Genomic DNA, 21,710 nt, shown 5'->3' on the forward strand with positions numbered 1-21,710 from the left:
ACACTACTTACTAGTGGTAGGCGATAGGACATGTTGACGGAAAATGGGGATGAGAATACGTCTTTCCTGGGTTTGTGAGAATTAGTGAGTATTTATGACTTAGTAAAGAATTGTTTGATTGGAAGGAACAGGCCATCTGCTCAAAGGGAACATTTATTGCAAGTGTTATTCAGCCTTTCTCTGCCTGTCTCTCACTCTCTGTTTGAGCCACATGATTTCTGTCTGTGACCCGACTCTGTTTTTTTCACCTTGAACACTGTCTTTATTCTGTTTTGTTTGTTTTGAATTTTTTCTCTCCTTGCATATTACCCAAGTATGGCTGGTTGTGACTGAGTTTAATAACCTCCCAATCAAAAGCCCTAACGAGACTCCCCAGAAAGCACCCAAAGCTGAAGGTGCACTGGGAGAAAATGAAGTTGTGTGGGGGGCATCAGAAACAGGAGGCATGGCCAGGAGCAGCGGATCAGGAGGGTGCAAATGGAAGGAAGCAGCAGGTCTACTTAAGCAAAGTATTAGATTTTCCTGTAGAGCAAACCCAGAGTTGTTTGAAACCTCCCTTTTTAACCCCCTCTGAAAGCCTTACCCCATCTCTGCTGGAACCACTACTCAACCACCCTCCTTAACTTCATGGAATGGGTGGAGAGAGGACACAACTCTTTGGTCATATTAAGTAGTGAGACTTGACTGCAGCACTTACAACTCAGGGATCATTTTTCCCGTTAAATTTTTCAATCTTACAGGACTTGAGAAGTTTATTAAGGGCTAAAGAAATAGGCTATTACAATCTCACCTGAAGCTCAAATCATGCTGTATAAGATAGCTTCTTTAGAGAAACACCACATAGTTACTATACACTTACAAATTCACAATTTGTAAATTGGTGCTATTTTACAATATAATATTAAGTCAATTTCCTTGCATTTAAAAAATACATATCCTGAAATAATTTAGAAACACAGATAAGAAAAAATACCTGTATGTCTGTCAGAAATAATAATAACTAATATTTATGGATCACCCACTATGTGTTTTATTAGGTTTTCAATTATTTGATGCTCACAGCACCATAAATGTAGGTACTAATATGATCTGTTTTACAAAAGAGGAGGTTGAGGCACAGACAGCATAAGGAATTTGATGGTCACATAGTTACTAAATGGGGATTTCATCTCAGGCAGTCCACCTTATATTTTTAACCACTTCATTTTCACCCCCGTGTATTACCCTACTGTAAAAATATCTCACAGTTTGTTCATTCATTTATTCATTCCACTATTGATGGACATTGAGCTTGTTTGTTATTGTTTTGCTATTGCAGACCATCTAAGACCTTTCTTGTCCATGCCTTTGTATGCACACGTGAGAGAGCTATTCTAACATAGATAGCTAGGACAGCAATTTCTAGGTTAAAGGATATGAACACCTTTGACTCTCAGTTATGGCAAATGGCTCTCTGGATGATAGGGCTATTTTGTATGCCTTCTAGAAACTTCTAAGAGTGCTCATTGTCTACATCTTCACCTTCACTTGATGTTATCAGGCTTTTACACCTGATGGCATGAAATGGTGTCTTGTAATGTAAATTTGCATCTCCCTGATTACAGCCTATGGATGCTGAACGTTTTTGATAGATTCAAGGGCCACACATTTTCTGTAGATTGCTTGTTTATCTCATTTGCCCATTTATCTGTTGATTTTTCTAAGTGATGTTCAGGAATTCTGAGTGTTTCTAAAGAGTATATTGTTTCTAAATAAAAATTTGAGATATTAGATATAAGAACAAATCTAAAATATTAACGCTTGACACCTGTACCTTTTTCATCTCTCCCATCTTTAGTCAATAAGGCAATTCTTTTATGTGGTATTAAAGAAACCCATTAGAAAATTTCTTCATTGTGTGCTTAAGTGTGAGTCTTAGAAAGGTGAAAAGTTATAATTGACTCTTTCAGCATCAAACCAAGCAGGTATCTAGCTGTTTAAACACTATTTTAGCATAAGCCACAGCTGTGGGACGGGTCACTCCAGTGCTTGACAAATAGAAGTTTATTCAGTTGGACCCTCATTCGCTGTTTTCCCCCTGCTGCCCAGATAGGAGTTTTCATCTCTTAACACTGACAGATGTGGCTGCACACTTTCGAACCATCTTCCAACACACCCCCATGCTCTATTACCATAAGGAAAGTCTCTGACAAGAGAGTGAAAGTACATATACATGAGACGTGGCACAATGGATCTGTTTCCTCTGGTAGCATTCCACCGTGTGCCTCCTGTGAGGAACAGAGGGAGGTAACAGTTTCTTGCTGAAAGTTGGTCAAATGGTGGCGAAATTATTCCTGTAGTGGCTAAGATTGAGGGGAGGTGGCCTGTGTGATGTGAGCATTTCAAGTGACAAAGTGACATCCTGGGCACTCCTGAAACTATCTTTTTCATGAATCTTCCCACAAACTGGCAGATAATTTCAAGAATTGATGGAGCCCATGAGAGTGTAGGTTTCCTCCAGAAGCTAACCTCTTCTATACTCACAGACCAGCGTGAGAAGGCAGTGTGATCCAGCGAAGACCGTGTGGGCAAGCAGCACCTGGGGCAATTTCATTAATTTCTCTAAGCCTCAGTTTCATCACCTGAAAAGTGAGGATGATAACATCTGTCGGGGTTTTGTAAGAATTAGAGATGATGGACTGTACATACAGGCACAGTGTGTGGGATGCCGTGGGCCGCTCGATCTGTAGACTTGTCTGTCATCGCCATCAGCACACTCGCCCAGTGCTGTTCACAACCAAGGGCATCCTGTCCATTTCCAGGAAGTCGGCTCTTTCGCATGCCCCAAACCCAGCGACTCCAGCCTTTAGGGCCAGCCCTCCTTCCTTTCCAAGGTTTTAGAAGTGTGTTTCTAAATGTCCAGCAGGCGTGTTTCCCAGGCATTCTCACAGACACATCACCCTTCTCATCATAAAAACTAAACGCAGCTCTCTCCCCAACCCGTTCCCACAAAGAAACTAGGTTTTCCCTGCATTCCCTGAAACCTTCAAACCAACCCATTATTCTTCTCCTTTTGTCCTCTCCAAATCCAATCTGATCCCTCTTCAATTCTGTCATTAATTCAGTATTTTGAAATGTTTTGAATCATTCTCTCCACTCCATCTTCATATCCCTGCCCTCAAAATCAGGTCAACGCTTCCTCAACAGAGTGATCTCTGATTCCTTGATTATGTTTGGTCATTTTCTTTTTTGTTTCTCTTTCTTCTCTATTGCCTCATTCACGATAGGCGCTTGCCAAAAATTTGCTGAATTATACGTGATTGTACACATCCAGCTGCGTTCACGTGCAGAAAACAGAGCCTCACATACAGCAGACCTAAATTCTTACTCTCCCCTTAGGCAGGTGTCAAATGATGCTTCCCCCAAACGCTCACTCATGCACACACAGACACACAGTCAAAAACATATGCACGCATGTGTACACGCACATATATACACACTCATACAGGCTCACACATGCTCACATACGCACACACACCTCAAACACAGTAACAGACACATGCACACTCATGTGCACATACACACGCCTACATACTTATACATGCACACTCACACACCTCACACATACATACAGTGACACACAATCACACACAGACACACACATGCAGACAGGCACACACACGGATCTACAAACTTATACATACCTCACACGTACATACAGTGACACACAATCACACACACATATGCACACATGCACACACATGCACACACGGCTACACACACATACACACTCACACATGCTCACACACACCTCGCAATGCACACTCATAAACGATGACACAGTGACACACACACACACATGCATGCACAGAGACATGCATACACACACTTATACAAACTCACACACCTCACACATACTCACGGTGACACAGTGACACACAGACACATGTGATGCACACATATACACACATACATAAACACACTTGTACACACTCATGCATGCTCACACACATACCTCACACACGCATATGCGCTCACACACACAGGCGCACACACACATTCATTTTCAATGTCTCGGGAATATAAAACAACGACTTGGAGGAAAAGTTTGTAGGAAAAAGTAAATATAAAAATGATTATGCTATAATTACCTGGAATAAATATTAAAACCAGGAAAAATACAATAGCTAAATGTGGGAAGGGGTAGCTAAAATGCTACTTGAAAAAGGCCTATTGTAATTTTGAAGCCAGTGGCCAAATAAACTAAACAGAGGGGGCAATTGATAAATCCTCAGTTTGAAATATCCCATATATATTTATTTAAATATATATTCAATATGTATCTAATATATCCTGATTATATTTCAAATAATAATTATATTTAGAATAGACACCAGATGACCAGGCATATTATAATAAAAAATAAGATTAAAATATTAGTGTTATTTTTATTTATTTATCTGTCTTACTGGCAATTAAACGGTTTTGCTTCTTTGATTTTTAAACCCCATTGGAAGAAATATTCAGAACATTTTAAGATTATTTGCGTGCCGAGTTATCTCAAACTAAATTCCTGTCTCGTATTTTCATCCTCCAGTTTGAATCAGTCCTGTAACTCTTGAATGTTTATAATTATATTAGTTAGGAGACATGTACTAACGTATGCCAAGAATTTATAAAATGTCCACTGGAGACAAATTATTATTGTTGAATCTACTATGAATCCAGCCTTGCAGGAACTGAGTACTGAAGTTTAGGAATACCAGACTAAAATATACATATATATATGTATATATACACATATGTGTATATATACATATGAGCTTTTTCTACTCTTTCTGGACACCAGGGAACATGAAAGAAAGTATTGTGGAATAACTAATATTTTTGATTTTTATTACCCATGTCCAGCCAAGTAAGCAAAGTCAACACTTGATTGTTGAAAAGCCAAGATTTTAGCATTTTTATTCTTAATTTTTCTTCCAAGTCAATAATGAAGTCATGCGGGGTTATTGAGTTCTTAATCCATAAATGATAGGTTAGTTAATTGAAAGGTTTTTGTACATGTCATCATTTACTTTTCCTTTCTCCTACTAATCCATAAATGTAGGCCACAAAGTGTGAGGAAACCAGGGCATTTTAAGTAGTGTTCTATAAGATAGTTTAAATTGTGAATATCCATTATGGCATTGTACTCTAGGAAATACATGTTGTCCTAAATTGAAGCTTTCATAAAGACAATTTCCCGTGTTTTAAATCAATTCAAGACAGATGATTTTATTGGACAGGATATAGGAAAAGTTCTATTTTAAATATTTCTTACTTTAACTGATATATTCAGATCTCTGTAGTCTTAGTGACAGCATCCCAATGCCCAGAAATGGCTTTTGTGTGCTCCTAGTTCTTAGTAAGGCATCCTAGCTATGTGACTGCCATGGCATTGTGATTCATAAGGAGTCTCTAAACAGCAGAAAAGGACTATATATAATATATATGACCCAGAGTAGAGTAGCAAAGCGAAACACCTTAGAAAAGCCCATAAAATAGTCTCCCGTTCCCACAAGGGTTATTATTTATGACCAATGTATGAGTTTTCTAATACCCTACAGCAGACTCAGAGATGCCATAAGAGCTGGGGGAGCTGAGTGGTGAACAATCAAGTTGAAGTCCAGGAGTCCTGACTTAGCATTTGCTGCTTTCCATGATGTAAATGGTCCCGTCGTGGCCAATTTCAAGTCACCAACATGACATCAGTAAACATGAAGGTGGAGAGAGACGCGATTGCAGCTCCAGCACACCACAGCTGAGGAAAGCTGCATTCCCACTTCAGTCAGAGATGGTATATACATACATACATGTCATACATGTCTGTGTAAACACGTTGCAAAATTTTGTTTGCAAAAAGTGGAATTTTTGATGCCTCCATCCAAAGAACCTATTTTCCAACATCACTGTAGAGTGGAAGAGAAAGGAAGAGTTTTGAGAAGGCACAACCCTTTCTCAAAGCAACACATCCAAAGTGATGCATCACTTCCATTTCTGTTCTGGTGGTGAGAACCAATCACATTGCTCCACTTCAGTAACAATAAGCTGAGTGATGTACTTGAGCTATATAGCAGGAAGAGGAAACCAGCTTGGTAGGTATAACAGCTTTTGCTAAACAACAAGGCACCCTAAAACTTAATGGCCTGGACAGACACTAACTTTTGCTCATGAATTTGTGGATCAGTTGAACAGCCCTGCTAGTCTGAGCCAGTTTCAGCTGACTACATCTAAGCTCACGCCTGCCTCTGTGGTCAGCCACTCATCAGCTGGCATCTCTGATTTTGGGTGTGGCTCGCTGTTAATTGAAATGAAGAGAATGGGAGGGCCCATGGCCACCTGGCCACCATGAAACAGGCTAGGCTGCAGGGTTGATGTGGTCCCTCGGGGTTCCAAGAGCAGCAAGAGTAAGTTCTAACACACAAGTATTTTCCAAGTCTCTGCTTACCTCACCTTTGCTACTGTCTCACTGACCAAAACAAGTCACATGGCTGAGTCTGGAGTCAGTATGGAGGATACTGCCAAGGATGTGTGGATACAGGGAGGCGGATTCAACTGGACGCCACTGGATTTTTTCACACAGGCTAAGAGGAATTTGAAAATCACTCGCTTGGCATCATAATCGATCCTGTTTAGCGGTGATTTCTTTCACACCAGCCATTGGTGGTGCATTTTTCCTTCTTGTTAAAATCTAGCTTGTGTTGTAAAGTCAAGAGGAGCTGGTGATTGAAAAAAATTACATCCACATTAGTTTGTTGATTTGTAATTTGACATCTAACTTTACTCTTACAGAGTAGAGTGAAAGCTATACTCACATGGCCTAGAGATAAAGGGTCTATTCAGGATTCCCTTACTTGGCTCTTCATTCCAAGAAAGAGAGCCAGCCACTGATAGGGCGTGGCAGCTGGCAGGGTGTCCACCAATATCATACACTCTTGGTACCTTTGTGGAGATTGACTTGTGGATTCCCTTCTGTCCTGACTCTCTAAGGACACGTCAGGAACAGACAGATGGGAAAGGCAGTCTCTAAGGACATCCACTGGTTCCGTTTTCAGTGTTGATATAAGTGTTACCTTTTTAATATAAATTCTTTGTATTAGACAGAATAATTGTGTATATTGATAGTAGAAGTGATGAATATCCAGATGTGTTCTAAATAAGGGAAGCAAAAGATGTCCCACTTGCAAATGGGAGATTTATTTTAGGTTTTATGCATTTGGTCTTTTATATTGTGTCCTTGTTCTTATGTTCATGGCTCATATGCAGGATGGTTTCTGAGAATTTCATCGTGTAATTGCATTGTTCTCCAAATATGTTTATTTTGGAATCCAATTAAAACACAACTTTTAGTACATGGCTGATGCAGTATTCAGTGACAGAGACTTGGTTTTACTAAGGTGAGTTATTTCACTCACTCAAGTAGCAATTTAAAGATGAATTTCATTTCTGAGCTATACTATTAATTATCCTAATTTATTTATTGCAACCTCTAAGACCACTATTTTGTCTCTTTGTGTACAGTCTTCAGAATCTTTAAGTTACTGTTTCATAGGAAAAATCCTGGAGAAATTTAATAGAAAGAGCTTTTATGAAATACTTGAGCATTTATACCACAGATAAAGATAGGATAGCTTTAGATCATTTTGAAAGTTTATAAATTGTCACGGTCCATTTCAAGATTACTCATCTCTTCCACCTGATTTCTCCTGTTACACCTTCAGATCTTCCCTGTAAGCAACTGACTGCATCTCTACTTTTAAATCCTTAGAGTGTTTTCCAAGACTGAAATATGAGAGTTACAGAGCACACTGTGTCCACTACAGGCTAGACTCTACACTAAACTCGCTTATTTTCATTTTACAGCCAAAAGAGGTAGATGTCATCATACTCATTTCCTCTATGAGAAAACTGAGTCACAGAGAGGTTAAATCCTGCACAGAGACAAGATTTAAACTCAGCTCGTCCTGTCTTCCAAATTGACATTCCATTAAACCATGGCAATCTTAAATATTTCTGTGAAGAACAGATTGTCTTCAGCTTTCAGAATTAGGGTTCATGTACTCATATCTTCTATCCAACCACAAATACTTGGTGAAGAAGCTGCTGTCACTCTTTTTTAATATATAGAGCAGTGTTGACCAATGAATTTTGACTGCCTGATACAAGGCAAGAGACTACCTGGTTTGGGCTCAAAATGTCTAAGATGTTTCTATCTCTGTGGGCCTAGAAATCGACTTAGACTTTCTGAGCCTGTTTCTCCATGTGTAAAGGGGAATGCAAAAGTATCTACCTCACAGAGTTGCTGAGGATTAAAGATGTTATTACATGAGCAAGCAACATGCTTAGAATGAATCTTGGCACAAACCAAGCACTCCAGAAAACAGTAGCTCTTATTTCAATAATCTATCCTGTTGGTGTCCATTTTAATTGTGTGAGGAGCCCTCCCCATGTTTGGCTTAAACTTCCACAGTCTCCTGGGAGGTTTGCTTTCACGGCAGGACTCAGAATCAATGTGGGAAAAGTGACCTTTCTTGTTCTTCTGCTTGAGGTTGGACTCAGTCCCGTTGTTCCAGACTCATTGTTTCATGACACTTCCTGACACAAAGCAAGATGAAAGCGTTGGTTGCTATTAAGAGTTTTTATATCTGTAGCAGTCAACGTTACAGAGACCCCTCACTGGCAAGTCACCTTGCATGGAACCCTATGGTCAGGTACCATTTTGTAGCCCTGGGCACTTTTATACAGTCATGTTTCATAGAAGGTGATTTGAGCTGGTGTACAGGACGATTTGAGCTGGTGTCTGTCAAAATCGTTGTTAGTTTCCTGTTGCAGCTGTAACAAATAACCACAAATTCAGTCACTTAAAACCACACACATGTATTCTCTTAGAACTCTGCAGTTAGAAGTCCAAATGGACTTCATTAGGCTAAACACAAGGTATCAGCAAGGCTGCATTGCTTTTGGAGACTCTGGGGAAGAAATGACTTCCTTGCCTTTTTCACCTCCTAGAGGCCACCTGCATTTGCGTTTCTTAACTTTGTGAGAGTCTGTAATGGTGTCTTATAATGCCGCCAAATGGTTGCAAAACTAACACATGCTTTTGTTTTTATGAAGCCAAATGGATTTAGTTGATTTTTGACCATGGAGTTGGGGTACGGGGACAAGGTTGGCAGCCATTTTTGTGTTGGTGTAGTCCAACATATTACATTCCAGCCAGTATCTGTGGTATTCTGTTCTAGTCATTATAGACTTTTGGAATCATGAAACTGTGAAGCTGTAAACAATCTTATAGGTCACCCAGTACAGCCTGCTATTAAGGAATACCCTCTACAGTAGTGCTTCTAAAAATTCAATGTGCCTGCGTGTCACCCGGGAACCATGTTAAAGATACAGATTCTGATTCAGCAGGCCTGTAATGGGGCCTGAGATCCTGCATTCTTTTTTTTTTTTTTTTTTTGAGACTGAGTCTCGCTCTGTCTCCCGGGCTGGAGTGCAGTGGGCGGATCTCAGCTCACTGCAAGCTCCACCTCCCAAGTTTACACCATTCTCCTGCCTCAGCCTCCCAAGTAGCTGGGACTACAGGCGCCCGCCACCTCGCCCGGCTAGTTTTTTGTTTTTTTTAAGTAGAAACGGGGTTTCACCGGGTTAGCCAGGATCATCTCGATCTCCTGACCTCGTGATCCGCCTGTCTCGACCTCCCAAAGTGCTGGGATTACAGGTTTGAGCCACCGCGCCCGACCTGATCCTGCATTCTTAATAAGCTTCCAGGATGCTGCTGGTCCAGGGACCACACTTTGAGTAACAACGCTCTAAAGCATTCCTGACAGATGACGCTGCCTCGGGGATTAATCTAGTACAGATTCTTTGTATTTTGAAAATTCCAACTGTCATATACACAGATAAGTAATTCTTGGATCAAAGCCAATCTAAAAACATATCCAAAACTCCTCTGCTTTTAAAAAATGTAAACCAAAATGACATTGCAATTAAAGGAAACTTTAAAAAATTGAATGTGTGTGTAAATCTGAAGGACCTTATATTAAAATATACAAGTAAAAAAGAATATGCACACACATATGTGAATACACATATGTACACACATACACATATATTAGAGATGTATGTGTTCATCTGTCTACACAGATAGGTAGAGGGATACATCATGCATCCATATTAAATAATGCAATTGTGAAGACCTCAAGTCATATAATATTTTGTGGCACTGACTCAACTTTAACATTTTCCTTTATATTATTTTTTATTAGAAAATAAAAAATTGAAAAGTACCAATTTGGACTTTCCTGTGATACAAGCATAAATCTAAATGTAATGTCATCAGCCTTTTTGCATTAAAGAAACTGGCACCCAGTTTCAAGCACTGGCTGAATTGAATTGAGTTGAAGTGGGCCATGCCACTAGCTCTAACTTTAACGCTGGAGTTACTGATTTTAACATTTAAATGTAGGTACTGCACATATTTATCACCTTAATTCTTATTTAATATTTGAAAGTTACTGCTTTGGAGAAAGTCAGCTAAACAATGGTGATTATAGTGTATCAAAATCCATTGTAAGTGATTATTTTAATAACTCTGAACCAACAGGGACACGTAGACATTCAGACAAAAAACAACCTAATTATAATGACAGCACCAAAGTGAAGCTGTGATAGTTACAAAACCCATTTAAAAGTTTCTTGACAGCCCTGGCTAAAAGCTTTGTTTGGATCTTTCAGTAATAACAGTTTACTTAAGACATAAATCCACAGTTAAGGAAAATAGAAAAAGAAAGTTGTGGCTTTTCTGCCATGTAGATGAAATGGAAATCAGCAGAAATGTTTTTAATAGAAAATTATGCTGAAAGGAGTATAGAAAAGGAATAATAGTTATGGAATTTAACTCTCACAATGCAAGAAAGACTAAATAACAATAAATATTTTAATGCACATAGAAACGTGCCAGATAATTTGCCTATCTGTGTTATGAAGGTCAATCATTTCTGCAAGTAAATTGATGTGCATATAAACATGTTGATTGGCAGCTCTAGAATTTGATTTTGTACTACCTGTAAAATAAAGTCAAAGGCAAATGAATATGCATCAATAGCCACGGTGACAGGAAGCCTTAATAAAAATCTACTTTCCCAATGTCACTGGTGTGTCTCAAATTATTAGATCCTTGTCAGTGTTTCTTACCTCACTAGATTCTGGGCTTTGATATGCCACATAATTAATTCTTCAACCTCGGGTAATTAATTTCTCATTCCTGAACAGAAAAAATGCTTGATTCACAAAATTGCATTCCTTTTTTCTGTAAACCTTTGTAGAATATTTGTAAGTATAATCACCATTCTAAGCCCTTTACAAATATTGACTCATTTAAAATTAATAACAACTCTTTGGAGTAGGTACTATTTTCTCCACTTTATCAATGAGAAAACAGAGGTTTAAGTAACTTCCCTGGGGCCACAGTGCCAGTAAGTGGCGGAGTCTCAGCTTCAGGCAGTTTGGCCCAGAGCCCATGCTGCAGGATAAGGAACACTCCAGGAAAACACATACATAGAGTCATAGAGACATTGGCAGTGCTCAGAGGAGGCAGTTCTTGTTCTCTTACCCCATTTTAAGGGTGTACTTTAGCTAGGCTCTTTGAGTTGCAAGGACTAAAGGATTCTCAGGTCAGATCAGTAAGGGCATATGTTCATAAATACCCAGAAGAAATGAAACCTCAGAAAGAGGATGTGTGGTGGCACTAGTCCCTGGGCAGATATGGCTCAGCGGTGTGTTGTTTGCACTCAGTTCCTTCCCATAGGTCTGCTTCTCTCTCCTCTTTCTGCTGCCCAGGGCTTTCAGCCTCCACTCTCTCCATGTCAGTATTCTCTACCCCACAGTGGGCAGTGGGCCCCAGAATGGACTTTAAATAGACTAGGGTAACAGCCTGTTGTGTACTTGCTGTGTGACCTTGGAAAAATGACTTAGTCTCTCTGAACTGTGTGAAATGTGAGGAATATATCTCACCATACAGAGCTATGGTGGATATTAAAGTAGATAAAACAAAGAAAATATGAATAATATGGATTATGACCAAGTGGGATTTATCCCTGGGAACAAGGATGATTCAACTTATGGAAATAAATCTATGTGATACAGCCTATCAACAGAATGAAGGATAAAAACTATATGATCATTTCAATTCATACTAAAAAAGCATTTGGCAAAATTCAACATCTCTTCATGATAAAACCCGTCAACAAAACTGGGGATAGAAAAAACATATGTCAACTTAATAAAAGCCATATATGACAGACCCACAGCTAGTGTCATACTGAATGGGGAAAAACTGAAAGCCTTTCCTCTAATATCTGGAACATGACAAGGATGCCCACTATCACCTCTGTTATTCAACATAGTACTGGAAGTCCCAGCTAGAAAAATAGGACAAGAGAAAGATATAAAGGACATCCAAATTGGAAAGGAAGAAGTCAAATTATCCTTGTTTGCAGATGACACGATCTTACATTTGGAAAAACCTAAAGACTCCACAAGGAAACTATTAGAACTGATGAACAAATTCAGTCATGTTGCAGGATACAAAATCAACATACAAAAATTAGTAGCATTTCTATAAGCCAACAGCAAACAATGTTAAAAAGAAATCAAGAAAGTAATCCCATTTACGGTAGCTAAAAATAAAATAAAATTCCTTGCAATTAACAAAAAAATGGAAAGATCTCTATAACGAACACTATAAAACAGTGATGAAAGAAATTGAAGAGGACACCAAAAATGGAAAAATATTCCATGTTCATGGATTGGAAGAATCAATATTGTTAAAATGTTCATACTACCCAAAGCAGTCTACAGATGCAATTAAATCCTTATCAAAATACCAATGATATTCTTTACAGAAATAGAAAAAAATTATAAAATTATATGAAACCACAGAAGAGCCAAAGCTATCCTAAGCAAAATGAACAAAGCTGGGGGAATCGTATGACCTGACTTCAATTTATAATTCAAAGCTATAGTAACCAAAACGCCATGGTACCACCATAAAAACAGACACAGAGACCAATGTAACAGAAGAGAGAACCCGAAAGAAATCCACACACCTACAGTGAACTCCTTTTTAACAAAGATGCCAAGACCATACACTGGGGAAAAGACAGTTTCCTCAAAAAACGGTCCTGGACATCCATATGCAGAAGAATGAAACTAAACCCCTATCTCTGTCAATCAAATCAAAATGGATTAAAGGCTTAAAGCTAAGACCTCAAACTATGAAATTACTATAAGAAAACACTGGGGAAAATCTCCAGGACATTGGACTGGGCAAGGATTTTATGAGCAATACCCCCATAAGCACAGGCAACCACAGCAAAAATGGACAAATGCGATTACATCGAGTTACAAAGCTTCTGCACAGCAAAAAATACAATTAAAACCAATTGAAGAGACAACACACAGAATTCGAGAAAATATTTGCAAACTACCGCTCTGACAAAGCATTAATAATCAGAATATATAAGGACCTCAAACAACTCTACAGGAAAAATCTAATAATCTGATCAAAAGATGGGCAAAAGATTTGAACAGGTATTTCTCAAAAGAAGACATGCAAATGACACAAACAGGCATAAGAAAAGGTGATCAACATCACTGATCATCAGAGAAATGCAAATGAAAACTACAATAAGACATCGTGTCACCCCAGTTTAGCACAACCACTATGGAGAACAGTTTGAAGGTTCCTCAAAAAACTAAAAATTGAGCTGCTGTAATTTCACAATCCCACTGCTGGGCATACACCCAAAAGAAAAGAAATAAGTATATCTAAGAGAAATCTTCACTCCCATGTTTGCTGCAGCACTGTTTACAATAGCCAAGATTTGGAAGCAACCTAAGTGTCCATTAACAGATGAATGGATAAAGAAAATACAGTACATATGCATAATGGAGTACTATTCAACCATAATAAAGAACAAGATCTAGTAATTTGTAACAACATGGATGGAACTGGAGATCATTATGTTAAGCGAAGTAAGCCAGGCACAGAAAGACAAACATCACATGTTCTCACTTATTTGTGGGATCACAAAATCAACATAATCAAACTCATGGACATAGAGAGTAGAGGATGGTTGCCAGAGGCTGGGATGGGTACTCGGGGGTCGGGGGAAAGTAGGGATGCTTAATGGGAACAAAAAAATATATAAAGAATAAACAAGACCTACTATTTGATAGCACAATAGGGTGACTGCAGTCAATAATAATAATTGTACATTTTAAAATAACTTAAAGAGTGTAATGTAATTGTTTGTAACTCAAAGGATACATCATTCTCCATGATGTGCTTATTCCACATTGCATGTCTGTATCAAAACATCTTATGTACTCCATAAAAAAATATATATATATACACACACACACACACTTACTGTGTACCCACAAATATTTTAATGTGAATAATATGGCCTGGAACATAGTAGCCATTTAATATATGATAACCTTTATAGTAATACTCATTAGTTTTTAATGTTTAATTATCTCTCTCTTCACGTAGGCAGTAGACAGACTTGGACCAGACTTGGGTTCCAGTATTGAGTCCATCTTCAATCCCTGTGTGACAGTGAGAAAGTTATTTAGCCCCTTTGAGCCTCAGTTTCCTTATTAGAATAGGTTCCTAGGGCTATTACGAGTTAATTTACGTAAAGCACCTAGAAAAACTCCAAGTAGATAGCAAGTACAATGTAGATGTCAGTTACTAGAAGTTGTAGTAAAATTTTCGATAAATATTTTTGGAAGTAATAAGTAAAAAAACAAATCTTAGGTTTCTCCTACTTCTCCCGTTGTATAATAATCATCTCTAAAATGTTTTTATCCACAGTATTCTCCCTTAACACAGAATAAAGTAATACTTGTTTTGTGTTACTAGCTTTTTAAAAGCCATTCATCCATATAGTCAGAATTAAAGATAAATATTACCCAATCAACCGATTAAAAAATTAAGATGCAAGCTATACACAAATTAAGTGATACGTATTTTCCATTTTTAGTCAAAAGTCTCTGAAACCATCTTCCTAGTCATTGTTTAGCTGCCTGAAAGAAAGGTTCCCTTGCCCGCCCAGTTCAGCAGTACGGGACATGGATGGCTTTATCTTGGAAGCCCTGTTTTGCAGAGCAGCACATCACAAAGGTGCTGTCAGCCCAGGCCTAGGCCCGTCCATTACATTGAATCATGAGGTTTATTTCTTTGTTAAGAGTCTGTCTGTTTTGCCCCCTCAGAAAATGATGCGATCATCGGTTTTCCACATGTTCATCCTGAGCATGGTGACCGTCGACGTGATCGTGGCGGCTAGCAACTACTACAAAGGAGAGAACTTCAGGAGGCAGTACGACGAGTTCTACCTGGCGGAGGTAAGCGGCTCTGCGCCGGGAAGATCGCTGGGCTGCGAGCAGGCGAAGCGCGGACGGTGTCTCTTAGAGATGCGAAAGTGAAGTGTAGCCTGTGCATTACTTGACTTTCACCAAAGCTGAATCATTGTCTGCTTCTTAAGTGGTTCCTCTGGTCATGGTGTGGCTTGATGCATTTCCTGTCGCTGTGGGCCTGAGTCATTTTCCTCACAGTATTTCACGTTGCCAAGGTAACCCTTTTCCCCTGGGCCTTTCTCTAGGATCTTGCTGTTTTCCTATCCACCTCTTATTATCTCTCCCTTTCTCAGCTTACATTAGTTTGTTTTCTACTAAGTACAAGCAGGCACAGATTCAGAAGATCATAAACAAGCGGGTCAGCTCAACAATACCTAGAAGGGGGCTGGAAGGAAATATAGAGAGATGATAATGATAATTACTGCTCTAGAAATGGGTGTTACAACCTACATTAAAGACATCAATTAAAGGTAGGTTTCATGATTAAATAAGTAAGCATCTCCCTAGCACTCTACATATCATATTAGAGTTTTGGAATAGTACTTCCTATTGATAAAGTAATTTAGTTAATACCTGATTCTTAAAATATTTTAATTTTTATATCTTTGAATAAGCATTTTGCATTTATATTAGAACATTTTAATAATTTTCCAACATCTTTGTTTTTTTCAATGTAAAAAGTCACCTAAACTATATCTTAGAATTCAATGGTTACATATTTATGAAAAAATTGACAACATAGAAACCCATTCATCGTGTGAGTGAGGTATACATATACAGTTGTACAATGCTTCAATAAATCCAACCTATGAAAAAGTAAACTGAAAAAGCAGAAAAGTCACAATTTGATTATTTCATATTACCAAAGCATTTTTCACATAAAAAACATCAATTTGTCATGTAATTAAGTGTTATTAGATTCCTAGAATTCTCTCAGTACATTTAAAAACATATTTGGTTAATAAAAGTTTAGTCTACCCACACACAAACTTTTCTGAAAAAGAATTGATTGCATGTACCTATTGAGTGTAGACATCTATGTGGATATCAAGAAACTTTTAAGTAGTCACTTCTGAGTTCTCCTCTTCATGGAAGTGTATCTCCTGAAACAAAGTATCATTAATACAAAACTTTTACTGGGCTACAGTCTCTGTGACGCAGCATTGGCCCAATAGCTACCTGGTATATGAAGCTTACAGTCTAGCAAAAAAAAAAAAAAGTAAACCATAAGAGTTTTGTGCTATGGAGAACTAATGACAGGGGCTGATGAAGAAATTATATCCAGCCCAGCCTCTGAAAAATAGGTATAATTTTGCTGAAAATCAAGCACACAATGAATGGATTGTCATTAAAAGCAGAGAGAAGGTCAGGTATGGTGGCTTACGCCTGTAGTCCCAGCACTTTGGGAGGCCTAGGCGGGCGGATCACGAGGTCAGGAGTTCGGGACCAGCCTGGCCAACACGATGAAACCCTGTCTCTACTAAAAATACAAAAAATTAGCCACATGTAGTGTCAGGCGCCTGTAATCCCAGCTACTCTGGAGGCTGAGGCAGGAGAATCACTTGAACCTGGGAGGCGGTGGTTGCAATGAGCCGGTTTCTCACCACTGAATTCCAGCCTGGGCAACAGAGTGAGACTCCATCTCAAAAAAAAAAAAAAAAAAAAAAAAGAAAAAGCAGAGAGAAACCTGGACTGATACTAATATTTGCAGGTAAATTTCTAACACAGGGAATGAACAATGAAGGAAGCCTCATCAAGTTACTTCTTTTTTTCCCAGGAAGTCAGAAGCAAGGTCTGTATCTGGCCAGATAATGAGATAATGCAGTGGGAAGCTGGAGAAGAAAGGGGAGAGGGAAGAGGTGCCTGGGGATAGGCAAAAAATTAACAATACAGCAAATGCAATATTAAAGATCCATTTAGGATGACACCGAGACAGATCTGCAACTTTTTAGCCCTGTATAAGAAGAGGGAAAAGCAACATTTAAATCAATCCAGCTTTAGGGTTGTTTTTTTCAGGCTGGGGGAACTGAGAAACAAGGGGAAAAGATGGATTGCTGGCAGTAATGGCAATGATGACCCTGTGGTCTCTGTTGGATGTGGACTGGAGGAGTGAAGGTGAAGGATCAATGGTCTCTATACGGTTAAAGAATAGGTACCACTGAAGTGATGGAATAATAGAACTAGAAAAGGTTGTGATCAGAGAGTGGAGTCCAGGATTTTACAATTTGGTAGTAATTCTGAGTAATGAAATACAAAATCTAGGGTGTCACGTGGATGTGGGTGGCTTAAACATATTGATGGAGTCAAGGAAGAAATGGAAAGGACTGTTGAAGCTAAGGCACTGGCTGAGTCTTCACATGGACACTGAAGTCACTCAGAGTGAGGCCAGTTCTTAGAGAGAAGAGTGGAGTCAGGGAGTAAAGTCACGGGGAATGAGCAAGTGACTGATGAACAGATTGACAGAAGGACAGAAGGCAACACAGGGAGAGTGGGTGCCTTCTGTCCTTCTGTTGGTGAATTCATGCATTCCATGAGGTGTGTTTTAACTTCATGGAATACATTGCAAAGAAGTATCAAGGAGTAATGGTTGGGGCACCTCTTCCTCGTCCACATATTCTACTAGAAAGGGCTGGAAAGGGCTGCAGAGGCAACTCATGCATTTGGGAGAGAATCAGTTGAGACACAGACAGAAAGTAGATTCTGGGAACAAAGATTGAGAATGTAGAGGAAATTATTTAACATAGAAGAGACTCAAAGATTACTTCAAGGCTCTGAGGAGGGAGAGGTGGAAAGATCGATGAGATGGAAGAATGATACAAGAGTAATGGCATCAGTAGGTAAAGAGCTGCTAACAAAAATGCCAGGGAACAAAAGCAGAAATGACCACAAGAGATTACAATTATGTTCATCTCTCGGGGAGGAGGAATCTGCACCTGCTCCTGAGGGAATCCTGACATTAGAGATTACAGTAACATTGCTTTTGTGATCTAGCCCAGGGTGGCCAGGTGGTCACACTAAACCAATCCTGGAGCATAAGTGAAGAGGTCCTCCACACTGGCAACAGCAAGGGATGGGATTCTTTAGTAAATTTTACCTAACATTTTCACATACAAAATCGATCCTTTCCTAACGTATTTATGTATGGTAGATGATTTATCCTCATACTATAAGAAATTCCAACAAAATGTCAAATAATTGAATACTGTACAGTTGACTGGTTATTATTCAAGTGTATTGTAGAGTCTAGGAGTAGTTGGTAAATCCTTGTCTTTTATATAATATTAAAACTAAGAACAACCCGAACAACAGACGGACAGGACTGGATGGTGGAATTCAGTATATATTATGTGTCCAGTAATTGTTGTCACCTGACAATAATAAGAAGAAAAGGGGTGGGAGGAAACTTTGAGAGGTGGTGGATATGTCAATGGCATTGATGGTAATGGTTTCACGGGGGTACACTTATTCCCAAACTTATCACACTGGTTTACATGAATGCAGCTTTTTACATGTCGTTCATTCTTAACAAAGTGGCAAATCAGTTAACCATCTAACAAATCCTGGAAAAAATGAATAAACAAATAAACTAGGTAGTGGTGGTTTTGTTCACTTAAACAACCAGATAGACCCCATCAGTTTACTCTTGAACTACTTAAGCATTCTGAATTTATTCCACTCTAGGTTTGGGGGGTTTTGGTGGGTTTTTTTTGTTGTTGTTGTTTTCTTCTTCTTTTTTTTTTTTTTTTTTTTTGAGACAGTCCCACCCTGTCACTCAGGCTGGAATGTAGTGGCACCGTCTCGGCTCACTGCAACCTCTGCCTCCCGAGTTCCAGTGGTTCTCTTGCCTCAGCCTCTCAAGTAGCTGAAATAACAGGCACACCCAGCTAATTTTTGTATTGTTAGTAGAGATGTGGTTTCGCCATATTGGTTAGGCTGGTCTTGAACTCCTGGGCTCGAGCGATCCACCCATCTCAACCTTCCAGAGTGCTGGAATTACAGGCATGAGCCACCACTCCTGGCCATTCCACTCTGTTTTATTTTGTGTGTTTGGCTTTCCCCAAGTATGTTTGGTTTTAATTCAGATTACATTGCCATTTCTCTTTGTATTAGAAACTTATACATAAAACAAAGTTATTTGTTTCCAATGAGTGTGAAAAAGTCAATTTAATTAAACTTACTTTTTCATAATATATTCTGTTTTTATAAGGTTTATAAAAATGGCTTGAGTTTAGGCCAGGGGTCGGCAAACTCTTGCAGACCCAGATAGTAAACATTTTGCCTTTCATAGACCACCCTCTCTCTGTCTCAATTACTCAACTCTGCAATTGTACAAAAGTGAGTGTGATCTCAGAATGGTTGTTTTCCAATAAAACTTTATTTACAAAAATGGATCTTGGTTTAAGCTATAGAAACAAGAGAGTATGTCAACTAACACTCTCGTATTAAAGTCAAATATTTTAACATTGACAACAATAAAGCTACCATTTTTTGGAGGGCCCATTATGCACCAAATGCTTTAAAAGAATTCATTGTTTTATTTAATTCTCAAAATAGTTATAATAACAGCAATTCAAGTTTGTAGACTATAATGATGCAGTATTTAAGGCAATAGCATTATGTAATATTTTGAAAAGTTTATTTTTAAAATAGATCACAACAGGTCATGAGCTTTTAAAGAAGTAATTTTTTAAGTTCCTACATATTCCAGAATAAATTATTTAGAAAATCTAAAATAAATCACTTTACCCATTAGGAGCCAACTCACAGTCTAAAAATCACCCTTTAAGAATAAATTAAGCTGCTTAGCTTCTGTTGAGAAGCTGGGGACTTGTTTTGTTACTTTGGATTAATTAACCTAAATTTAGAATTAGGTAAGAAACAGGAAAAAGTTTACATCTTTTCTAGCCTATGATAAATTGAAAAAGGTAAAGTTTATTTTCCTCTGTAAGAATTTTAACTTTTCATTTTGATCTAAGAGAATATATTATTATTGCACATAAAATCATATTGTATAATGAACATCATTACATTTTAAAATATATATTCTTGTTTTCTTAAGAAATAATAAAATACGAGCAATATTTTTCTTATTATTGTTATATATGAATGTATTTGTATCCATTAGGCTGTACATTAAACAAAATTTATCAGCACAGCACAGGAGATTAACAACTTTAACAAAATTCTTCTTTTGAGAAACTCACAAACAGATGGGAGATATACAACAAGCAAGCAAACGATCCTACAGAGGCCCAAAGTTAGCTCTTTGTCACCTCCTAGCATTATCCCCAGCTATGTTCTCTGATTTCCTCCAGACCTATCTGAATGGGGAGCTCAGCCCTCTTCCACCTCCTGGTGTTAAATTTTAATGAGCACAGTCATGTTTTTTAATGAACCCAAAGGGGAGAAGGAAGTCCCAGGACTCTGTGCTACATACTCCACAGTAAATTAACTAAAACTCCTCTTTCTCTCAACTCTGTCTGTCCCTCCTACCCAGCCTACTCCCACATCTCCCCAACTTGTCATCAGCCAGGCAGGCTCTTCCCCTGCTACTCATGCACAGCAATTCCACTCCACCCCCAGACTTGCATCTTCACTTGCTCTTTGTTGAGCTAAACAAAGAGGTCTACTATTAAGAGGATCTAGATTCATCAGAAAAGAAAGTATCATCTATTACTTAAGCCCTCTTAGTCCCTCACAGGAAATATTTCTTTTAAATACGTTCAGAGTTTCTCTGCAAAGATTTCACAGGGATATAAAATTCTTCATCTCATTTTAATGATAAAGACAGAGAACAGAGAGGAAGAAGGGCCTAGTATCCTTTCTTACATGGCAGTTGTGCTTGGTGATGGGGAATCAGAGGTAAATAAATAAGACATGGCCATGGATGTGTGACTCTAGGGACCTCTTTCTACTCTTAGGAGCTATAGTTTTGTGAGAATCTAAAGAGATTATCGGGTATAATTTTGAGTGAGGTTTATACCTAAAATTTGTAGCAATAACATGATTTATCAAAGAAATTTTAGTGAATCTAGAAGAAGAAATTAAGAACAATTTCCAAGTCAGTGTTTATCTCAACACATCATATCCGTATGAGCAGTTTCAGTTATTAAATCCATGTTTCCAGTAGATCTAAAAATCATTCTCTATTGTGGTAGAGAACAAAATTATGTATTAAGTTGTCTTGTCGGAGGGAATGAGTCATAATCTGCCAAGATGCTAGTTCGTTAAGAGAAGTTACAGCTTGAGAGAATGTTGTTTCTAAA

General features: G+C 38.4%; 1 protein-coding gene across 2 annotated transcripts in view; it reads left to right on the top strand.

Annotated features, from left to right (window-relative positions):
* Positions 1–21,710, top strand: part of NALCN (sodium leak channel, non-selective) — a 354,929-nt gene that overhangs the window by 140,917 nt on the left and 192,302 nt on the right. For both annotated transcript variants that reach the window (XM_033177337.1, XM_033177338.1), the window contains exon 11: positions 15,301–15,432. In XM_033177337.1, the coding sequence (XP_033033228.1) occupies positions 15,301–15,432 (132 nt within the window). The remainder of the gene's footprint in view (positions 1–15,300; positions 15,433–21,710) is intronic.

This window comes from Trachypithecus francoisi, unplaced genomic scaffold, assembly GCF_009764315.1.
Source record: "Trachypithecus francoisi isolate TF-2019V2 unplaced genomic scaffold, Tfra_2.0 Lachesis_group18, whole genome shotgun sequence".
NCBI lineage: Eukaryota > Metazoa > Chordata > Mammalia > Primates > Cercopithecidae > Trachypithecus > Trachypithecus francoisi.